The 24,533-nt window shown below is 37.1% G+C and overlaps 1 protein-coding gene across 9 annotated transcripts; it reads right to left on the bottom strand.

The window, feature by feature from the left end:
• Window positions 1-661: 661 nt before the first annotated feature.
• LOC141493087 (general transcription factor II-I repeat domain-containing protein 2A-like) lies at window positions 662-24,432 on the bottom strand. 9 transcript variants are annotated; one of them, XR_012470111.1, is made up of 8 exons: window positions 24,346-24,432; window positions 14,606-17,736; window positions 13,377-13,803; window positions 11,410-11,494; window positions 11,179-11,280; window positions 7,073-7,217; window positions 5,395-5,653; window positions 662-5,317 (listed from the first exon to the last, which is right to left on the bottom strand). XR_012470111.1 is itself a non-coding variant. In XM_074193963.1 (7 exons), exons 2-7 carry the CDS (start codon window positions 16,401-16,403, stop codon window positions 5,610-5,612), a joined length of 2,601 nt encoding a protein of 866 aa, XP_074050064.1. In that variant the 5' UTR covers window positions 16,404-17,736; window positions 24,346-24,432; the 3' UTR covers window positions 663-5,609. The 9 variants fall into 9 exon arrangements, 6 of the variants coding, with proteins under 6 accessions (XP_074050064.1, XP_074050065.1, XP_074050067.1 ...); XM_074193963.1 differs by having other exon boundaries at window positions 663-5,653; XM_074193964.1 differs by having other exon boundaries at window positions 663-5,653; window positions 14,606-17,733; window positions 24,346-24,366.
• Between the last annotated feature and the right edge of the window lie 101 nt (window positions 24,433-24,533).

Here is a 24,533-nt window from a genome sequence, read left to right as displayed (position 1 = left end):
TTAACAGCATGGATAGACACTATTGCTTTGTGTTTCCTTTTTTGTTACTATGAGTGCTCTATTCCTTGCTCCTAAATCTGAAAGTTAAGAAATTGATCTAAACAGCCTGCCAATACAGGTTATTGGTTATCATTTAAACTGACCTCCTGGGACCTTTAAAGAGCTGCCTTGTGGCTTTAGGCAATTACTTAACTTGCCATAAATGCTAGGAATTATGAGTGCTGTGAATATGTCTGTAAAGTGATCAGTGACCTCCACATGTAAGGTACTATAAAAAGTACCATCAGTTCTGAGAGAGTCACTTTAGAAAAAGTGTTTCTGGCATCTGAGCATCAACATTCCCAGTTTCATAAGAGATCATGGTTAAATTGCAATATATACATATATGTGTGTGTGTGTGTATGTGTGTGTGTATGTATATATCCACTGGGATTTTTCACCAGGACTGAGTAAAGTCTAATGCTCTGTAATAACAAGAAATAATTCAAAAATGATATAAAAGTGGCTTTTTAAAAAACCATTTTCTACTCCTTTCTCAAAAGTTTTATAATAACCACTAATATGCTAAAATTATCAATCTGGACCTTCCAGAGAATTTTTTTTGACATGAGAGGTCTGTTTATCATTTCTGGAGAAACAGAGAGAGGATAGGAATGAAACATGACTAAATATACTTTCAGGGCATTTTTCTTATCAGAGTGGCATACATTTCTTGATCTGTTAAAAGTCCAGTTCTTAAAACATTCAAGCTATAAAACTGTGTAGTTACATTTAAATCCATCTGAAGATCTAGAATTAAATAATTTACAGCTTTTATTTTGAGCTGTGTCTCAAAAGTGAAATTTTAATGGTACAGAAGTATATAGTGAAATATGGAAAAAATCTAACAATGAACAAACATGTGATATACATTGATCTTATATAATATTTAATTATATATGTAACAAAAAACATAAGTTATATATTTCTTACATAATTAGGAATCAGAAAAAATGTAAAAAAGATAAAAAATAAACACTCTCCTGCCAATGTTATTCTTAAAAATATTTCACTTATTTGCATGTTAACATGAGTCTGTGTTTTTCCACAAGTCAGATGCTTTTGTTCGCTAAACTTCAGCTAAAAATTGTCTTGTAAAAATACAAATGATATTCTCTTACAGATTTGTGGTTTTAGCTGAGAAATAAGGAAATGAGAAATTATAAAATAAAATGTCCAGAACACTGCCCTAACAGCTGAGTGAAAGGATTTGTTATCTAAAAACAACTGTATGAAAGCAGTAATACCAGCACAAAATACTGCCTAATTTAGACATATAGTACAAGTCTTCTACTAGTCAATCTGACCTAAGCTCTCCCCCCAAAGCTTCCCCTTTTTTTATATTGCCTTCCTTTCAGCCCCCCCCCCAAATTCTTCTGAAAATCTGAGATAAAAAACATTGTCTTGGTTTTTCCTTCTAACTTTATGATACTGAAGCGGACCTTACTAGTTTGTTTGTTTTTTTATTAGATTTTTAGCCAGCAAATTTGTATATTAGAATGACTGGCATTTCATTTTTTTCTACCCGGAATGCCAACAGCTCTTACCTGTGGCAGTTTTGACTCCAAATGCACAGCAAAAAAGAGTATCAAAGAGCAACATTTAATTTTTATTTATTAAAGTGCTTTAGAGGTGAACATGTAAAAATTATGACTATATGTAGATTTCTACAGCACTTAGCGGTGGTGGTGATAGCTATTCAGACAAGAACGCAATGTAACAATGCAGCAGAGGCAACAGTAAATACATGGGGAAAGGGAGAGTGAAATAAATTATAGGCATAACAAATCTCCTGTGGACAAAATAAATTGGGCCACAGTAGCTTTCTGACATCCTTCACAAAAAGTTTGTTGTATACGAGAGTGTGTATGTGTTGTTACTGGTTACAAAAACAAAGACCCCTTCTGAAGTTATCATAAGACTCCAAAATGAGTTTTCAGTGAAAAGTTTAAGATGTGTGATAAAATACTAATCTATCCAGTTTTGCTTTTTTTAATATAACTATCAATTTTTAAATTGGCCACTAATAAAGATTCATAAAATTTAATTAGACAGTCTCTTATCTAGAAATTCTAGATTCTCACTTAGCTCTAAGGAATAACTATAGCCACAAAGAGAAAACTAGTAATTGTATGTTGAAAGAAAATTAACACATTGGAATTTAAGCTTTCATTTATACACCTGCAGTTTTGATTAGTAAATGCATGAAAAAAATTATCTCTTTCTCACATAAACAGATATGAATATCTTCAGGTATCATGGTCTAAGAAAACAGCAATTACAGAATTCAAACTTTTATAAAAGTATACAGGAAACGAATCTAGTAACTTCAAGATATTTAGAGTTAAGATATACAATATGCATTTTGCCTTCATGACATTTCAATCCCTCCTTCTAAATGTGATATGGAGTTTCTAAATACAATAATAGTATTTGCTTAGTTATTTTATATTAGTAACTAATAATAGCTAATAGTTAAATAGCATGCACTTACTATGTTACTACGCTAAACCCTTACAAATAATTTTCCATTTGCTGCTCACATAACAACCCTGGGAGGTGGGTCCTATTACTTTGCCCTTTTTACAGATGAGGAAAGTAAGACAAACAAAGATTAAGTGACTTGACCAATATCACTATGCTAGTATCAGAGGCTGATTTTGAATTCAGGTGACCCATCTCTGCACTATGGCCCCTCCACCTGCTTCTGTTTTCAATTTAAACAAGAGAGATGGGATTGGGACTAGATATGTGATTTCATTGGTATATAAACAAAAAGTCCCTCTGCCAATTCAGGGTCTACACCCCCCATCAGTTTATCAGTGCCCTGAACACTGGGAAGTTAAATGCAATCAGTTAAATACAATATCAGATGGGACTTTGAACTCAGTTCTCCCAGCTTTCAAGACCAAAGTTGAAGCAAATTAAAAAAAATTTTCCACAGGATATTATAATACCTCTTCTAAATAAAAAACATTCTAGAATATTGGAAAATTTAGAGTACAGAATTATCAATCTAGACTCAAATGAATTTATCTAACTAGAATTTGATGGTCAGTTATTCTCCTAGTGAAGGCATTTAATATGATACCCAGCACTCAAAGCCATGGTTCTTAGATAGAAGTAAGTAAAAAGCAAAGTTCTAAATTCTGGGGGAGGCATATGGAGTATGGTGACTGTAAGTATGGGAAGAATGTCTATGGTTCAAGAAAGGAAGATAGTCTAGGTTGGAAGTCCAGTGTCAGAACAATACTGCCTATTAAGCAAAAGGAAAAGTAAATTTAAGGTAGGTCCCTCCAATTCCCTACAAGCTAAAATTCCTATTGTACTAAAATGCTAAGCCTTGCACAGGCTGCTGAGTCACTATTATTATTATTAAAACCAGGAATAATAATAATAATAACAACAACAACAACATTGTACTTTAAGATTGGAAAAACCGTCTACAAATCTTCTCATTTTAGCCTCACAATAATCCAGGGAGGTGGATGGTATTAATTTAATAAAGAAACTGAGGCAGAAAGAAGCTAAGTGACTTCCCCAGTTTATAAGGCAATTAACTATCTGAAGCTGGATTTGAACTCAGGCCTTCCTGACTCCTAATTCAGTACTCTGTATTGCACAACATCTAGTTACCTAGTTTACTCTACAATAAGGGCTTCAAAAATTATATTTTACTGGAGGAAAAAAATTTCCAATAGACATCTCCATGTTTTTATTAAAGTCAATAAAAATGTTAACTGCTTGACAGAAATCCCTATAAATTGTTTAGGATGCACTTATCTTGCAAAATTCAACTCAGCAAATATTTAAGCAATATAAGAGATACTAATATAAAGTATAGATGAAAATTAGACTAAAACTTGGCTTAAAAACTCAAAGAGAGGTATCTGGGACACAAAATTATTGATGCACTACCTAATTCTTTTTTTTTTCAATCTTAAAACATCAATTACAAAATAACAGAAATGAAACCAAGTAAAACTTTTGGTATGTCTGTGCTCCAAGTACTTAATTAGTCATGTAAAGAGAGAAGCTGTGTTGCTAAGGCTTTAGGGTTCATTAGACAGTATGGCATAAAAAGAATGAATGAATGAAGACTAAATCTGCATTCAAGCCCTAGCTTGGACTTCAAAGAAGTATATTAAGTTACTTAATCTGTCTAAATTCCAAGTTCCCCATGTTCTCAGAGAAATATGGGATCATATTTAACAAAAAAATACTACAGTTTATCAATTATCATTTGAAATCTACACAATTCTTGTTCAGGATACAGTAGCTCTAATTAAAATAAGCTTTTCTCAGATATTCTAAGCAGTTCATTTATATTGACAGGAAATGCTTTAGTCTTCTTTTAATCTTCAGGGTTTAGAAATAGGTGCAATTCTGGATTATAATAAGGGCTTAGCTTCATACAGAAAGGGGAGAGGAAGGAGAAAAGAATTTATCAAGGGCCTATTTTGTGCTAAGCATAGTATTAAAGACCCAACTCATTAAAATAGTCCCTGAAAATGTGGGGCTTTTCCCCTTTCAGAGATTATGCAGCTGATGCCATTTATAAATCTAGCATGGTAACAAATCTATTGCTAACCAGTTTTGACCCTCATATTTCTACTTGCATCTAGTGTAGTTTCCAGTCTTCTTGATATTAGTTTTTAGTACCTTCCCTTTTTTTTTTACTTATGTATTTTCCAAATATATGCAAAGGTAGTTTTCAACATTCATCTTTTTGTAAACTTTTGAGTTCCACATTTTTCTACTACCCTCTTTTCCTTCCCACCTCTCAATGGCAGGGAACAACCTGATGTGGGTTAGACATGTAAAATCATATTTGATATATTTCTATATTGGTCATGTTGAAAAAAAAGAAAACTAAGGGGGGGTGGGGGAAACTGAAAAAGAAAAAAACATAACTGAAATTTTAAAAAGTTAACATAATATGCTTCACTCTGCATTCAGACTCCATTGTTTTTCTCTGGATGTGGATAGAATTCTCCATCACAAGTCTTTTAGAATTGTCTCTGATCACTGAACTGTTGGGAAGAGTTAAGTCCATCATAGTTGATCATCTCACAATGTTGCTGTTATTGTGTACAATGTTCTTCTGTTCTGTTCATTTCACTCAGCATTAGTTCATGCAGGTCTTTTCAGGCTTTTCTGAAGTCCAGTTAATCATGATTTCTTATAGAACAACAGTACTCCATAACATTCATGTATCATAACTTGTTCAGCCATTCCCCAATTGATGGACATCCCCTCAATTTCCAATTCTTTGACACTACAAAAAGAGCTGCTATAAATATTTTTGTACATGTGGATCTTTCCCCCTTTTTATGATCTCTTTGGAATACATACCTAGTAGTGGTACTGTTGGATCAAAGGGTAGGCACAATTTTATCACCCTCTGGGCATAGTTCCAGATTGTTCTCCAGAATGGCTGGATCAGTTCACAACTCCACCAACAGTGCATGCGTGACCCAATTTTCCCACATTCTCTCCAACACTGATCATTTTCCTTTTTGGTCATTTTAGTCAATCTGGTAGGTGTGAGCTGGTACCTCAGAGTTATTTTAATTTGCATCTACTACATTCTGATAACACAGCTTTTCTGTTCCTAGAGAGTGTAAGACAGAACATTTTGAACAAAAAAAAATTAGAACTGTACCCAGGTGGTTGTAGTAGGATTAGAGAAGGAATACAGGTAAGAGCAAGAGATGTTGCTGAGGAATAACTGATAGGAATTGTTAAATTATGCTGTGTGACACCAATCAGGTATGTTAAAAAAAAAGTAATGATTTGGAGCTAGTATTGGTTGGATTGGACAACCATAGAACTCCCTTTCCAACTATAAAATACTTCTGTGATTCTCTGTGAAACAAATAGATGGATTTGGAGTTAAAAGACAATGGTTCAAACCCAGCCACTAATACTTATTACCTATATGACTATCCATGGTGAAGCCATTTAAAACTTCTTGGCCTTCACTTTCCTCATCTTTAAAATAAAGAACTGGCTAGATGACTGTGAGGTCCCACCCAGCACTAGATCAAAAGGTACTCTGAAATATAAAAAAGAAAGTAGTGGGCTGTATAGGAACTTCTACCCTTTCCTGGAAAATTGGAATTACATGAAAGGCAGAAGAGATGGAATGAAGAAGAAAAGGAAATGTAAGAAAATTCATTTGGCTTAATTAAAGGAAATGAGTAAAAAAGATGCCATGACAATACTCACAAAAACAATTCATAATTCCAATTATTTTTAGTTATATGTAGTACAAGCTAAGAAAATGATAATTTCCAAGAAAAAAACCATAAAAATATCAAATGTTTGATGGTTGTTTACCAATTAGAGACCCTTTACTGACAACTATTTCTAATCTTATTACTGGAGAAGGGTGCTATTGACTAATAAACTAACCTCAATTTTAGATGTATCTCAACAAAAACATCTAAAATGTCTTGTTTTGATCCAGAAATTTCTCAAAATATTATATAAAAAACTTACTTATGAACACGAGAAATATCAACATTTCCTTTCCTTTGTTTTGACCAGATATATATTTCATCTTCTCAGCACATTATTTCATTATCTCCTTTTAAGTCATTACCATGAGGTAATAAGTCACAGTTCATCACTTTCACATGAAATCCCTTAATACTGAGAAATAACATTTTCTCTTTCCTATTAGATTAATACCCAGCCCTTTTCAATTTACATTTACCAAAAATTATTCTAAGAAACCAAAAGAATTTGATAAATTTTTTGTCCTTAATGAAAGGGATCTGGACAAAGCAGATCATTTAGTTCTAGCTTTGTGGCTTGGATCAACAACCCATATAATACTCTGGCCTTCTAAAAGACAATTTTCACCATTTCTGAAGGTTTGATATCATGAATATCATTCAATGAACAAAAATTTAACAAAAAATAAACAAAAATTAAAATTAGTATCAAATCTCCCCCCTTTCCCTGAAAAATTTTGGTGTCAAAGTTACACACACACACACACACACACACACACACACACACTTACTTGCCAAAGTCTTTTTTCCAGCTGCATGGTAAGCCACAATATACCTTTTCCCATCTCTTTCCTCTGTTTTTGTCTCTAATTCAGGAAACAAAGATTTCACTGCTTGATGGATAATTGTTCTTTTTTCTTTGGTGTCTTCAACAATCTACAACAAAAAGTTATCTACAAGAATTTTGTAAACACATACTAATGGACCAGGACTAATGAAATAATAATCTATGCTATACTTATAGCACAAAAGACATTACATAAATGCTTACTATTATCAGCACATCAGATTTTAATGAACTTAGCAACCAAATTGAAAGGGTTTAAAATAATGATAATATAACAACATAATATTTTCAATAAAATAGTAATAACATGATTACAATAATAGCTAACATTTAGATAGTACCTACTATGCATCAAGATATTAACAAATATTATTTCCTCTGATCCTCATAAGAACCTTCAGAAAAAGATATTATCAAACCTATTTTCCACAAGAGGAAACTAAGGCAGATAGGTTAAGTGACTTGGCCACAGTCATATAGTTAAGTAAATATGAGATCAAATTTGAATTCTAATACCAGAGATTCAAAGACAAAAAAGGAATTTACACTTTGTCAGGAGGAAGCAACATATACATATGCAAAGAAATAAAATTTTTAGAGGGGGGAGACAGTAGTCCCTAAGAGATTCAGAGAAAAGCCTCATTTATGAGTTGGCATGCAAGCTTAAGTCTGAAAGAAGAGAAAGATTTTAAGACACAGAGGTGAAGAGAAAATCCAGGAATGGGGGAGAAGTCAGCTTGGCCAAATGAAGAATAATGTAGAGTTGGTCTGGAGAGGGAGGCAAGAGTCAATCAAGCACCAAGCCATAGTTCCCAGTCTGGTCTGGATCAACAGTGCTCCAAGGACTGGGGCAAGACCCATGTATTCCTTATGTATGATTTGGTCAAATCCAAAGATTCAGGTCCTAAAGGAGCCTGAAGAGAATGACTACAGCTGCTTCAATTTTAAAGAGGAGGAGGTGAAGGTCACAGTAGAAAGGCAAAGTGATTTGCCAATGTTATATGATAATAACTAACATTTCTATAGCACTTATCATGAGCTAGAACCAAGTTAACAGCTTGACAATTATTTCATGTGATTCTCATAACACCCTAAGGAATAGATGTTATTGTGCCCATTTTACATTGGAGGAGACTGAGGCAAACAGGGTTAAATGACTAGCCCTGGGTGACAGTTAGAAGGGTCTTGAGGCTGGATCTGAACTCAGGTGTTGACTCTGGGCAGGTAGGTGACTCAGAGGATATAGTTCCAGCCCTGCCCTGAGTCAAGAAAATTTGAGTTCAAATCCAATCTCATACAACTATGTAACATAGGACAAGTCACTGAAACTGTCTCAGTTTCCTTATTTGTAAAGTAAGCTGGAGAAGGAAATAGCAAGTGACACTAGTATCTTTGCCAAGAAAATCCTAAATGGGGTCACAAAGGGTCAAATATAACTGAAACAATGCATCAAGAACAAATGTCTTGATGCCACTGGCTGCCTTATCCAAGTGTAGCAAGCAGCAGAGCCAGAATTTGAACTCAGTTCTCCTTCTACTGCACCATAATTTCAAACACCATTCATGTTTCATGGTGTGCTCAGGTGGCAGGGATGAAAAATGCTAATTTCCTTACTGTTACCAATGAGAACAGGTCTCTATAGAAACACTAGCAGATTTGTTTTATTTTTTCCAAGCTGAACTATAAATGCTCTTGGGATGATTTGGCTCAGCTGGTCTCACACCAAACACTCTGTAGGCTTGTTTTCCCCTCTATTTGCTTTAATTGTTTTTAAAGCAATACTGCTCATAATCTTCCACTTTCCTCTGCTATAATATGTTGCACATGTTGCTTGTACTCCAAAGTGCTATCACAGGCTAATCTGTTTCTCTTTTTAGCAAAAAAGGCTCTTAGATTTCTCCAGGGTAACTATTTCCCAATGGGATGGAGACAGGGACCTGTGATTTTATCAATACAGTGTACTGTATTTTTTTTCCTTCTAATCTGCTACTGATTTTGACTTTCACTGTCACCACTGAGGACTAAACATCAACTGTTCTCATCTCTGGGATACAAAAATAAACTCAATTTCATTTTCTGTGTTCTCCATGTCCATTAGCTTCTGACTTTCTTCCTGAAGGAAATAAACATGGCACAAAGGCATGAATGAGGCAGCTATGGAATTACCCTACAGGTCCTAATCCATATCTTCTTTGTTTTTTAATTAGTATTATTTTATTATTTTAGGGTTTTTTTTTCCTAAGGCAATGGGGAATGGGGCTAAGTGGCTTGCCCAAGGCCACATAGCTAGATAATTATTAAGTGTCTGAGGCCAGATTTGAACTCAGATACTCCCGACTCCAGGGCCAGTGCTCTATCCACTGTGCCACCTAGCCACCCCATAATCCATCTTTTGTTTTAGGTTTTTTTTTTTTTTTGCAAGGCAATGGGGTTAAGTAGCTTGCCCAAGGCCACACAGCTAGATAATTATTAAGTGTCTGAGACCGGATTTGAACCCAGGTACTCCTGACTCCAAGGCCAGTGCTTTATCCACTGTGCCACCTAGCCGTCCCCCATAATCCATATCTTCTTACAGAATTTTTACTCTTATCTTTTACCTTGGAGACTACCTGCACTCTGAAGTTACCAAGAATGAAAGTATATATTGATTAACTTTACAGAATCTTGTAAAATCCTTCACAAAATTCATCTTCAGCAACAGCTATTGTTGTGGAAGCTATCATTTTCTTTTTTTTTTTTGTTATTGCAAGGCAATGGGTGTTAAGTGACTTGCCCAAGATCACACAGTAAGGTCTTTATTAAAAGTATCTGAGATCACATTTGAACTCAGGTCCTCCTGACTCCAGGGCTAGTGCTCTATCCACTGTGCCACTTTACTGCCTGGAAGCTATCATTTTCGTGACAGTGTGTTTGGCAATATATGTCATAAGCTTTCTGAGATGAGATTATCAATTGTCCTATGAAATCTTCCTGTTTTGGCATTCATGATAATACAAACTTTGCCAACTCATTTATTTGTCAGTAAGGGCTGGTAAGGTGTTCTTCCTCCTCTGTTTAATGACAACCTCTTTAAATCTTATTTTAATTTTAGCAAGAATTCCAATATGATTTTGGTTCAGTATATCCAGTAGTGGAAGTGTGTTGTTCAAAACAAAGTCAAAAGACCTGGGTTTGGGTATCAGAACTTCTACTTATTAAATCTGTCATCTTGGGCAAAAACACCTCTCTGGGTCACCTCTCTGGTACTGAACCTAGATTATCCATTTCAAGGTCCCTTCCACTAATATTCTCTGATTCTGTATCCATTCACTAGTCATTGAATACTGACTGCACACTAACTTTATCAATTGGTAAATTAATATTTGTAGATAATCTGAGAATACCAGGACTCAAAGTCTGCAAACATTTGGAAATGAAATGAGGAAGTGAAACAGGGAAGAGGGAGGAGCTCCACACTAAAGAGCTGTTTTGAACTTGTTTCTTTTCTAAGTTCCATGGCTCACAACATATTCATTGTACACTGGTCAACTGAATGGTGAGATGCTGATGACAACAAACACAGATATCCTAAACCCAGGCTTCAGGCCTTTCCAGCTTGGTCTAGACATTTTTTTCCTGATAGCACATCCTTTCAGATCTTAAGGTTACGTTCATATCACAGTAAGGCACTGCATTAACAATTTTTCTGATTGGGGAAGAGGAGAGAGAAGTCAGAAGATGGATTCAAAGTGCTAGATAAATGTGACATTATTACCACTGATGATCATAGTAATAATAATGACAGTTAATGATATATGAACTCAAATGTGTAACTCAGGTCTCCCTAACTTCAGGCTGAAAACACTAACCACTATACCACTGAAGTCCAAAATATAGTGATAAAAAGGAACTGCCAGAAATTCCAATGACATTTAATTTGAAAGTGGTTATGCTAACAATGTATGATTTATATTAGTCATATTAAGTTCTTCCTTTAATGGGGCCTTATTCACATACTCCAAAAAGATAATGAAAAACATAGGTAAAAATTTTCAGATTTCTGCTATTTACCTTAATAGCAACACTAGCTTCTTTATTCTTAAAAAGCTGAAGTTCTTCTAAACGCTGCTTATCTTCTTCAGTCAAAACTGTAACTGTATCTTTTGAAAGATCCTTTAAAATTACAAAAACAGGCAAACAAAAGAAAAATTTAAAACACCAGAAGTCACCACAAAATTCCAAGGAGGAAAATAACACGATCTTACTAAAATCAGCAACTTTATTAAAGAATTCTACAGCTACCTCATCATCCATGGGCATGGATAAGTTATCCAAATATCTTATACGGCCATCTTTCCCTATTTCATGAATAATGAAGTCAGAATATCTAATAAAAAGAAAACAGGTAAATAAACTTTTAATATTTCATTATATTTCAAGATTATACTTATAAGCAGTTAAGAATGTCAATACAATACAAAAAAAATTAATACTTCATTTTTTCCAAAATTCACTAGTAAGCTATACAAATCATGATTATGGTGGGGTTTTTTTTATATAAATACTGATTTGTGTACTGAGTCTGGCAATATACTTAATAGAGAAGTTTTGTGGTCTTTTAAAGGAATCCTGCAGAGAAGGACTAAATCAACAATTTATAATTTTTTTTACCTGGCCTAGTCAAGTAAGAATTAGCATTAAATAAAATGTGAAATAGAGTTAAAAAGTAACAGGTGAAAAATCCCAATAATTTCAACAAGCAGCAATGTAGCTTGAGGGCCAGTCTTGGAGGTAGAAAGACCTGAGCTCATTCATGTCTTCTTGCCTTACATCCATTCACCCTGGGACTCTGGTTAGGTCACACCCTCTCAATGCCATAAGCCACATTCTGAAAACTATAAAGGTACATATTCCCTGCTGAGTTGAATTGGTGGAGGGAATTTTTCAAGAATTATCTAGAGCAATGAAGATTCCAATCAGAAAAGGGAAAAAAAATTGCAAGAGGTTTAAAAATTTACCTCTTTGAAAACATGGGACAAGAGAAGCTAACGAAAACAAGTTATAAAATTCCAGAAGAAAACTTTCACCTATTTAATAAAATAAATTGTTTTGGAAATTATCAGCAACATTTTTTGAATATGAATTAAAAATTAGGTAGTTAGGAACAGGACTTGAGCCACCCTGAAATCAATCACTATGTGCCAAGAATGATGCCAAAAGATAGGCATCCAGAGAGGGAACTCAAGGAGCTCACATAGTATCATGAATATAATGGCACACACACAAACAAGAGTTGAGGGCACAAGCAGTCATGGACACAGAGGGAACTTGAGGAGCGTCCATGGCATCATGAATATATTGGCATACTACAGAAACAAGAGGATCTAGGAGCTGAGGGCACAAGCAGTCAGGGTTAAAGTGGGGATGAGGGATGGTAGCACTTGAGTTAAGTCTTGAGGGGATCAGGGTGTCTAAGAGGAAGAAGTCCAGTTATTTGTTCCAGGCCTGGGGAATAAACAAGATGAAGGCCTGAAGATGGCTTACCATTGAAAAGAGTAAGAAATTCAGTTTAATTGGACAACAAGGCACAGGATTGGAATAATATGGTAAGATTGGAAAGATCATTTGGGGCTGGCCAGATCAGTGAAAGCTTAAATGCCATAGAAGTTATATTAATCTGAGCAGGAAAAAAAGGCCACTGGAATTTCCTGAGGAAGGAAAGCCTACATCATTGATTACAGGGGTAAAAAGATGGGGGCAGGTGAGGCAGAAATGTCAAGATTTGACTAAGGGTGGATATGTGGGTTAAGGGAGAGGGAAGGACCAAGGATGCCACTGAGGCTGCAAGGGTAATAGTGTTCTGCAAAATTAGAAAGATGGGGTAGGATTGGTGGAAAAGAAAATGAGTTTTGTTTTGGACATTTTGGGTTTGAAATGCCTGAAGGGTATTCAGTTCAAAATGTCCAACAGATAATAAATAGTTGAGACTGAACTCAGGAGAGAAACCAGGACTGCATATATAGAAATTGGTATTATTTGTACAGAGATCTTAATTACATTCATTTAACAAAATACCATTTCCCTAGGTAGTATTCTGCATTACAAACTAGCTTTCCTCTCTTCCCTCCTCTTAAATGAGGGAATCTTAAGACAATCATGTTAAACAGAAATGAAGTGCTTGAATTTATTGGCCATGATTCTGGAACCTTAGAAATGAATTTCAGTTCCACACAAAGCCTTGTCAAACCAACTATATAAAGTGAAGATACCTCTCCTTTAAAATTCCTGAGAAGCTTTGATGAGAACTCACAAACTTTGTGATGCCAGCATCAACTTCTGTGAGTCCATGCTTCATCATATCAGCAAAGCTCTCTCCCTTTCCATCCTTATCCTCCTCTTCCTCCTTCAAAAGTTCATCTTCTTCCTCCTCCTCCTCTTCTTCAATCTGAGCCTTAACATTGTTTCTACCTTCCCTGGCAGTTATGGTTTCTGACTGTCTGGTCACAGGCTCACTGCTCACAACATAGTCATTATCTTGATCTTTAGTTAAACAGCATTCTGAGACCTTTTGTCTTTTAGCTTCATCAGCTTGGGCCAGATCATTATGTTCATCAATGGAAAGAGAACGTTTCATAGAGTCTCCAGTCACTTCCACTGGCTCCATTTTTAAGGTCTCAAGACAGCATCTAAGATAATCTTGAGAGAAAGGGAAAAAAGAAAGTAAAGAACATAAACATTTTAAAAAGTATGCTTCAAGATTAGACATGTTTAACTTATATTGGGATTGCTTTCTGACAAGGGACTGGGGAGGGAAGGGAAAGAGGAAGAAAGAAAAAATGTAAACTCAAAACCCTGTAGTTGGAAAAATAAATACAATATTTAAAAAATTTTAAAAATAAAAATTAATAAATTGTTTTTTAAAAAAAGCATGCTTCAATTCAATTCAACAAGCACATCTTAAGCACCTACCCTCACATGATAGGTGATTCGGTACAATAACAACAAAGTAAGCCCTGTCCTCAAGAAGCTCATATTCTATAAAGGGAAAATGCACACAGAAAATTATATAAAAAAATTTGGGGAAAGGTGGTCCCACTTGGGCTCAGTTTTGAATAGTTAGGATATGTGCATACATATGTATGTTGATGAGAGATGGAAAACAGCAAAAAGGCTGGTTTGTGAAAAAGTAAATTGCAAGAAGCTGGAAAGGTAGGTTCCTATAAGGGCATGAAGAACTTTAAATACTAAACAGAATAGTTTGTAATCTGTCCTAGAATAGGAAGTCACTTAAGTTTACTGAGCAGTAACATGGGGACATAGTCACACCTGTGCTTTATTTAATCATTTTAGTAGGTGTTGGAAGATAGACTGAAGTGAACAGAGTCTAGAGAAGGGATGGGGAAACTTTTGGATATTTATCATCTCATTTGCTGGCCATACAAAATTCTCAACTTCAAAATTAGCCTGCTAGGTTTAGTCCAATATTTAATTAACTCACCTCTAATGTGATGGCTGGAACTGCTTCTCTTTGGGGAGGTGTGTGATGTTAGCCGGTATTGATGTGTTGCTACTCGCAGCTGCTTTTCCAGGCTCACATCAGTCAGTCTGGAGTGCAGTCGACTCTTTGCCATGGCAAGTTTTGAAATGAACTGTTCACAGCAGTAAGTTGTTCCGAAAACTGATGCATATTTCAATGCATGTCTCCTCAAAGTGGGAAATTCAGCATTGCCTACATAACGTTTATAGAACTCAAGCAGGGGGAGGTTATTATACCGAGCTTTCAGCTCATCGTCACTTTGCAGGTCAATGATTTCATGTTGGAGGTTATCAGGCACATGGGCTGGTTCCACATTGAAGGGTGTAGCAAAGATGTTCAATTCCATCTGTTTACTTTTCACGTCCTTAAACCTTTCATGAAAAGCTTCACCTAGTTTCGCACATTCACCGGCATATTCGAGTGTTGTAGAAGGCTTTTGTCCTTCCAGAGTGGGGAAATGCACGGTGTTATTCCTTTCAAGTTGCATTTTCCACAGCTTTAATTTAGCTTCAAATGATTTTACATTTGAAAGCAGGTTGCTGAGAAGCTGGTTGGGGCCCTGCAGCTTGACAGTCAGCTCTGAGAGGTGCTTGGTAATGTCCACCATGAAGGCCAGATCACACAGCCACTGGCTGTCACTGAGTTCCCTGACAGGTCTTCCCTTCATCTCCATGAACTGCTTCACTTCATTGCGCAGTTCATAAAACCTCACGAGCAGGTTTCCATGGCTCAGTTGCCGCACTTCACAGTGATGAACAATATCACTGTACTCAGAATCCAGTTCACTCAATAACTCCTTCAACTGGAGGCTGTTAAACCCTCTGCTTTTGACAAAATTCACGCATGCCAGAACTGTAGACATCACATCACTGAGTCGAGATGACTGTGCCCAGAGACTTTCTTGTTGTGTGATGCTGTGGCATATCACTAAATCACTCGGGTCAAGACTGAGATGATGCCATTCTTTCTTGACAAATGCAATTAACCCTTCTTGTGAAGCCACTGTGGCCAGAGCTCCATCTGTGGTAAGGCCACTTAACTTTTCAAATGTTAGCTCAAGGTTTTTCATTGATAAAACAAGTCTCTCAAACAAGTCCTCTCCACTTGCAGGGCTGTGCAAGGCTTCCAGAGACAGCAGCTCCTCTCTTGTGTCAAACTCTGCAGTTATCCCTCGAATGAAAACGGCCAACTGGACAGTATCTGTTATGTCTGTTGTCACGTCACAAGCCAGAGAGAAAAATTGGAAATCTCCCACAGAATCCTGCAGTGTTTTTTCAATATCTTGTGCTAAGTCAGCAATCCGATCAGAGACGGTTCTCTGAGACAAACTAACACTCTCAAACAATTTGACTTTGTCTGGGGCTAACAGCTTTGCAGCGGCCACCATGCAATCTTTCACAAACTCGCCCTCTACATGCGGCCTCAGCTTCCTGGCAATGAGCTCACTCACTACATAACTTGCCTGGATGATGTTGCTCCCAGCACAACAGGGTGTGGCAAGAGTGACTTCCTGGGGTGCTCGACTCTGCTGAAGAGCCCTGATTTTATCCAGACGCACCTGGCCTCCCAATTCCTTGAGTTCAGCATGCTTTGAACTATAATGACGCTCTAGGTTGGCTTTTTTCATTACTGCTAATGCATTGCCACAAACTAGGCACATAGGTTTGCCTTTGACTTCAACAAAAAAATAATCATTCGTCCATTTTTCTTGGAAAGATCGACCCTCTGTATCAACTTTTCTTTTCTTTGTACTCGCCATCTATAGACTGTCACACCACTTAAGTTTTAACAAAACTAACAAAACTCCAGCGTGTGCATCACCAGCAACGTCATTATTTTTCTTTGATTACCATTCTAATCTTGCATTTTGGATTTGGAACATAGCCAACATTTGTATTAATAAGTCTTGAGGTTCTTTCTGTGTACTGTCATTTCCTTAATCTTCATCTGTGATTCAGTTTGGGTGAGGATTGTTGATCATACACATGTTGATAAAGGTTAGAATGGAATTACTGTCTGTGCTGACAACATCCTTAATGTTGGCAAGGTCATCATCAAGAGGAACCATCTCAGAGAGAAATCATCTCATCGTAGCCCACCTCAACATCACAGGATCGCTGTAGTTTCTCCACAGTTTGTGAGCACTTTTGCAGTATGTATACTCTCAGCCTGCCTGGCGCTGACTGTCCCAAGTCAGCACAATACAGGTAGACCAGCCAGTAGCTGACGAGAAGCATATGTGTGCATCCCATCATTCAAGTGTGTCTGTTTATGCCATAAGGGATGTTTCATGGTTCTCTCTCAAATTTTATGTTATTATTATGTTTCCACTTAATATATGCTATGAAAAAAGCTCCTAGAGTTTGAATTTCAAGTCCCACCTGGGTTGCCTTAGCTGGGCCAGATCAAATGATCAAGCCTCATATAGCTCAGGGGTTGGACATTTCCCACCTCTGGTCTAAAGGCAGGAAGACCAGGTCAGATGAAAGGCAATGAGGGCCAGTGGGAATGGAGAGAAAGGGAAACACTCAGGAGATGTTCTCTTGGTTGAAGTTGTGATCAGTCTAACTCAACTGTTTTTCTTTCCCTTTTGCTCTTGGTAAAAATGATACAAACAACTTTTCTGGAGAAAGGAGAGGTTTTTTTTTTTTAAGGCATCATTTTCTTCTATTCAAAGAGATGATTCACTTAGCATATATTTTGATTTAGAGAAGACTGACTGCCTCTTGTCAACAATTCTAGAGTAGGACAAGATGCTTTTTAAAGTTCCTTCCAATTCTTAAGATTCTGAGATTCTTTGAGGGCTGCTAGATGGTATAGTGGATAGAGCACCAGGCCTGGATTCAGGAGGACCTGAGTTCAAATCTGGCATCAAACATTTGATACTTATTAGCAATGTCACATAAGCAACTCACATAATCCTGAAACCTCACATCCAGGGTCATCTCCAGTTGTTCTGATCCATATCTGGTCCCTGGACCCAGATGGCTCTGGAGAAGAAAGTGAGGCTGGTGACTTAGCACAGTACCCCTTCACTCAAATCCAATTCGCTTGTTCATCATGGTGCACCTCCCTGATACCATGGTCTTCTTCTAGAACAAAGGACAAATATCGATCAATCAGTTTCTGAATGATTGTGGTCAAATAAATTGTACAATTTGCTACATCCCACATGCCCTGAAATTAAGAATGTGTTCCTTTATAGAACTTTATGGACAACCCTTTATTTCTTACCAGCTGCTCTGTTCGGAAACATCACACCCCAGGGACATTGAAGCTTCTAGTAGCCTTCACACACTCACCCAATTTTCAGCTTCCTTTAGGGTACTATCTTCCCACACTAGATTCTTAGCTCCTTGAGGGCAGGACTATCTTTTTCTTTTTTAAAAAAATGCATTTATTTTTCCAATTATATGTAAAGATAGTTTTCAATATTCATTTTCCTAAAGTTTTCATCTTCCCAGACTTCCCTACCCCTGCTGTAACCCAGCAAGTAATCTGATATAGGTTATATATTCACAATCATATTACACATGTTTTCATATTAGTCATGTTGTGAAAGAAGACTCAGAACAAAAGGGAAAAGTCACAAGGAAGAAAAAACAAAAAATTTAAAATTTAAATAAGTGAAAAAATATTTTGATTTGCTTTCAGATACATAGAATAAGAACATTCAATTTCATTCATATACCACAACTTACTCTGCCACTCTCCAGTAGATAGGCATTCTCTCAATTTCCAGTTCTTTGCCATCACAAAAAAAGCTGCTCTGAGTATTTTTGTGCATGTGAGTCTTTTTTATGATCTCTTTGGGATTTAGACTTAATACCTGGATCAAAGGGTATTCCCAGTTTGATTGCCCTTTGGTTATTGTTCCAAATTGCACTCCAGAGTGGTTGTATCACTTTACAATTCTACCAACAGTACATTAGTGGAACATCTTTTTCTTATTTGTATCCCTAGTACTAAGCATAAGGTACTGAATAAATGACTATGGACAAGGTACTTTGGAGAGGACCTGAGATCAAATCCTGCCCTAGGTTACCTAAAGGAAGTGACTTCCCTCTCAACTCAAGTTTAACCATTTGTGAAAAGAATGAGTTGGGATAATTTGGTTTCTAAGGGTTCTCTGTGGTTCTAAATCTGTTTACCGATCCATACAGCAGAAGTGGGTTTTTAAGATTATGAAAAAGGATAAAAACATCACCTGTACAAAAATATTCATAGCAGCCCTGTTTGTAGTGGCAAAGAATTGGAAATTGAGTGAATGTCCATCAATTGGGGAATGGCTTAATAAACTGTGGTATATGTACGTGATGGAATGCTACTGCTCTATTAGAAACCAGGAGGGATGGGAATTCAGGGAAGCCTGGAAGGATTTGAATGAACTGATATTGAGCGAGATGAACAGAACCAGAAAAACATTGTACACCCTAACAACAACATGGGGGTGATGATCAACCTTAATAGACTTGCTCATTCCCTCAGTGCAACAATCAGGCACAATTTTGAGGTATCTGCGTTGGAGACTACCATCTGTATCCAGAGAAAGAATTGTGGCACTTGAACAAAGACCAAAGATTATTAATTTTAATTTTTAAAAAAGTTATCTTATTATGTAATTTCGCTATTTCTTATACCTTATTTTTCTTCCTTAAGGATATGATTTCTCTCATCACATTCAACTTAGATCATTGTATACCATGGAAACAATGTAAAGACTAACAGATTGCTTTCTATGGGGGGTGGGGAGAGGGAAGTGAGATTAGGGGGGAAAAAAATCGCAAAATTCAAAATAAATAAATAAATAAACAAATAAATTTAGAAGTTAAAAGTTAAAAAAAAAAGATGTGAGTTTTTAAGTGGTCCAAACAAGTCTCCTCTTGTTCACTGAAAACAATACTAAAAGAAACCACTGCTATTTATCTCAGTATTGTGCTCATATCTCTACAAAGTGTTCTCCTCCTCTAACTTGACATATTGTAGAGATTTATGTGGAGCATAAACCCTTTCAGGTTGAGGAAAGGTTTCAAAGTATAGTATGGGAAAGAGAATCTGTTCTCCAAGGTCAACTCTAGGCTCAATGAGACTTATCAGTTGGTTAGTTATTTGACAGCTTCTTTGGTCATGGAAACCCAAACCCGAAACAAACTATAAAATGGCCCTTTATCTTACACAAAATGACCCACCCAGTGGTCAAGTGGCAAAGAAGAGGGGAAAAGATACTAAGAATCACTTCATTTTCACCATCTATACAAATTAACTCGGCTCCTTGATCTCTACATGTGAGATTCTTGTTCAGGAACCAACTTTTGAACATCCCATCTGATTTGATGTTATAAAAAAAGAAAAACTGAAGGGATGACATACATAGATTTTCCCTTGAGGCAAATAAAAACATTGGTTTTCAAAGGAAATAAGAAAAATTTCATGAGATACAGACACTTCAAATTGTAACATTCCTTGTAAACATATACAAAAAAGACCACCACAAAGAAAACTGTAGCTTATGTGTAGATATCTGTTGCTGAGAATGAGCAGGTAGAGAAATTCCATAAAGAACTCAATGATGCTTTCTAAATTAAATCAACTTTAATACTTGGTCAAAGTTCAGCTGTAAGAAACAAAATATGAGCCTAGAAGACAAAACAAACTTTACATCTTAGAGACAGCTTGTGTTGTTGTGGAGCGAGAGCTGGCTCTGGAGTCAGGAATACATGAGCTTAAGCTATATGACCCTGAGCAAGTAACTTAACTAGACTGACAAGACTGACATCTAAAAGTAGTAGAAAAGAAAAAAAGTTTCTGGAGAGCTTGACATGAGACATATTTGAGCAAGAGCATTTAAATGGTATGTAAGGGTGAAATTGGAAGACAACAGATGAAGAAAGGGCATTGGTTCTATTCTAAAAATTCTTCTCCATCACCACCAGCTAAAAATCGTTGATGTTACAACTGTGAACATGCTGAAAAATTATAGGATCATAGTTTTAGAACTAGAAGTATCCTTAGGTATCACCTTGTCCCATCATCTCATTTACAGATATTATTTTATCAGTGAAAATGTATTTTAAGAGATATTAAGCAGCCCTGTTTGTGGTGGCAAAGAATTGGAAATTGGGTAAATGTCCTTCAATGACTTAAGGAACTGTGGTATATGTATGTTATGGAACACTATTGTTCTATTAGAAACCAGGAGGGATGAGAATTCAGGGAAGCCTGGAAGGATTTGCACAAACTGATGCTGAGTGAGATGGGCAGAACCAGAAGAACATTGTGTACCCTAACAGCAACACGGGGGTGATGATCAACCTTGATGGACTTGCTCATTTGATCAGTGCAACAATCAGGTTCAATTTTGGAGTATCTATGATGGAGAATACCATCAGTATCCAGAGAAAGAATTGTGGTGCTTGAACAAAGGCCAAAGACTATTACTTTCAATTTAGAAAAAAAAAAAAAACCTGTTATCTTATTGTGTAATTTTGCTATCTCTTATACTTTGTTTCTTCCTTAAGGATATGATTTCTCTCTCATCATATTCACCCTAAGATCAATGTATACCATGGAAACAATGTAAAGACTAACAGATTGCCTTCTGTGGGGAGGGGGGGTGGAGGTGGAGCGAAGTAAGAATAAGGGAAAAAAATTGTAAAATTCAAAATAAATAAAATCTTTCCTGCTGCAATAATCTTTTTTTCTTCTTAATATTTTATTTGTTTTTCCAACTACATGCAATGGTAATTTTTACCAATTTTTTTTGCAAGCTTTTTTTACATTTTTCTCCCTCCCTCCCTTCCCTACCCTCCCTGACAGAAAACAATATAATAAAGGCTCTCCATTTATAATCATGCTAAACACAGATGCATATTGATCATGCTGTGAGAGAAGAATCAAATTCAAATAGAAAAAAGAAAATAGTAGAGAGAGAAAAAGGATATAATACAACTTTTAAAAATTGAAAATGGTAGGCTTTTCATTTCACTTAAAACTCCACATCCTTCTCTGGGTATGGATATTTTCCACCTTTGATTATTGTACTGCTGAAATGAACAAGTTCTTCATAGTTCATAGTTGATCATCACTCTATGTGTAAAGTATTCTTCTGGTTCTGCTCATTTCATTCAGCATCAATTCATGCAAGTCTTTGCTGCTTTGCTGTTGTAATCTAAGGACCATGAGACTATTCTATCTGATTTTCAGGTTCTTTTCCCCTTTAGAATGGGAGATCTGTGAGGGTAGCAACTCTATCATTTTCAATTTTATCTCCACAGCTTAGACCAGAATTTTGTACATAGTAAGCTAAAGAAATTCATCATATAATAATGAGGAAGAGAATGATGAACAAAAAGACGAGGAACAAAGAGGTTAAAAAAAATTTGATCAAGGTCACAGACATAATGAACTAGGGCAATAACTCAGGTTCTCTGCTACCAAAGGCTACCCTGACCTATGTATTACCACTGGCTCTTGATGACTCTAGAGAAGTAAGGTTTGTGACTTTGCACAGTCTTGACTCTTTTATAACCAATTCACCTGCAATCAAGATATCACCCTCCTGAAATCACTGATCCACTTTGGGAAGAAAGGATAAATAATGATATGCAGTAGGATGGACAACCCATAAAGTTGGTCTATTATCAGGATCTGTATTTTGAATAGATACTTCTGATGGACAATGGTTTGGGTCAAAAACTAACTAAAAGGAAAATCATCTGGATTACTTTATAAAAACTATGTAATGTTTTTTAATGATCCTAAACTTCTTCCTGAAACGTCCATCTTTTACTATCAATATTCATCTGGTAATGGCCCTTAGTAATTAAATATCACATTTTCCCAAGAGCTAAAGTTGCATGAGGCAGCTAGGTGATGCAGTGGATAGAACACAAGACCCGGAGTCAGGAGTACCTGAGTTCAAATTTTGACCTTGGGCAAGTCACTTAACCCCACTGTCTTGCTCCCCCTCCAAAGGAACCAAATTTGCAGGTTAGCCAAAGGACTAAAGGGTGACACATTGAGTTTATGAATATGCTGTAACATGTAACCAACAAAGAAGTATGGGGGAGAAGCAAAAGGAAATAAAGTACATATTATATATAATGTACATAAATACATATACTTGAATATGTATATATATATATATATATACAGGAATATAAATGCATTCTATATATAAATGTATCATGTGTGCATGTATATAAGACAGGAAAAGGACAAATGTGCTACCTAGAGAGTAAGTAATAAATGAATGAACAGTCCATATACTTTTTACTGCTATTCATATATGAAGAGAACTAGTGAAAGGTCACTCACAATTTATATGAATTTACAGAAGGATATGGGCAAGAGGTCCCTAAGATGGACAGGCCAAGGAAGAGTAACAATCTGCATGAGGGGGAATACCCACAGCTCCATTAAAGTATATCCTCCATTCTTCTAGAAGATGTATGATTGGTCATGAAGCAAAAGTAGAAGTAACACTGATATACTCCAAGTGTCTGTCACCTGGGTACTCAGAATATGTTAAAGTACCTTGATTTCCAACATATTGGGTGACCACTGAATGGAATATATGGAAGGAAAAGTGATATAAGATAAGAAGGCATAGCACAGACACAGATCAGATTCTCAGATCCATTCCAAATGCTTCAGGTCTGAGCCTAATTAAAAGACCAAACAATGCAATTCTAAACTCTGTAACTATCCATGTTTTGCTCCTGCACAGAGGCAAAAAAGTAAATTAGACTGTGTATATTGTTGTTTTTCTTTATTTTCCCAATGGGAGGAAGTAGGAGAGAGGCCATCTTGTCTGTTGATTGAAAAAATTACTTAAAAAAAATTAAACCCACACATAGGTTATAGAATCACAGAATCTTAAGAGTTGGAAGGAACTTTAGAAAGCATCTTATCCAAGTCCTATCGGAAGTATGGATCCTCTCCATGATGACAATTTGTCCTTTGTTCTTGAAGAAGGCCTTGACATCAGGAAAGTGATGCCACTGTCCACCCTAACAGCACCATGGGGGTGATGAGCAACCTTGATGGACTCGCTCATTCCAGCAGTGCAACATTCAGGAACAATTTGGGGCTGTCTGTGATAGAATACCCTCTGTATCCAGAGAAAGAATTGTGGAGTTTGAACAAAGACTGAGGACTATTACCTTTAATTTTGAAAAAAAAAACTGATATCTTATTGTCTGGTCTTGTTATCTCTTGTACTTTATGTTTCCTCCTTAAGGATATGATTTCTCTCTCATCACATTCAATTTGGATCAATGAATACCATGGAAACAATGTAAAGACTGACAAATTGTCTTCTGTGGGGGGAGGGAAGTAAGGGTAGGGGAAAAATTGTAAAACAAATAAAATCTTTAATTAAAAGATAAAGAAATCCTGGCAAAAAAATAAAAGTTCCCCTGCCGCACCCTCCCCGCCACTCCGGGGCGCCGCCTGTCCTCCCTGGCCCGCAGGAGGGCTGACAGGAGGCCCGGCCTCGTCTCTCCTCCGCAGCCGGGCCCAGGGCCGGGGGAGTCGGGCCCGGCCTCAGCCCCGCGGGGCCGCGCCGTCCTCCCCGCCCCGGGACAGGCCCGGGGCCGGGCCGGGAGGGGCGTGGAGGAGGCCGGGGCCGCGGCGCCCAGGGCCCGCGGGCGGAAGAGCCGCCGGAGGCCAGCGGGGCCGGGGCCGGGGCTGCTACTCACCAGCGGGCGCGGGGCCGGGGCCCGGGGCGGGGTCCGCGTGGAGGGCGCCTTAGGGCCCGGGCGCGGCGCGGGAGGCTGCGCGGGGGCCGCCGCCTGCCGTCGCCACTTCCGGGCCCGTCGCCGGAACTCGCACGCGCGGAGGAGGCGGCCCCAGCGCCGCAGCAGCGCCCCTCAGGGCTCCGTCCGCG

The sequence above is a fragment of the Macrotis lagotis genome, chromosome 7, assembly GCF_037893015.1.
Source record: "Macrotis lagotis isolate mMagLag1 chromosome 7, bilby.v1.9.chrom.fasta, whole genome shotgun sequence".
NCBI classification, from domain to species: domain Eukaryota; kingdom Metazoa; phylum Chordata; class Mammalia; order Peramelemorphia; family Peramelidae; genus Macrotis; species Macrotis lagotis.
This window is presented reverse-complemented; position numbering and strand designations above follow the sequence as displayed.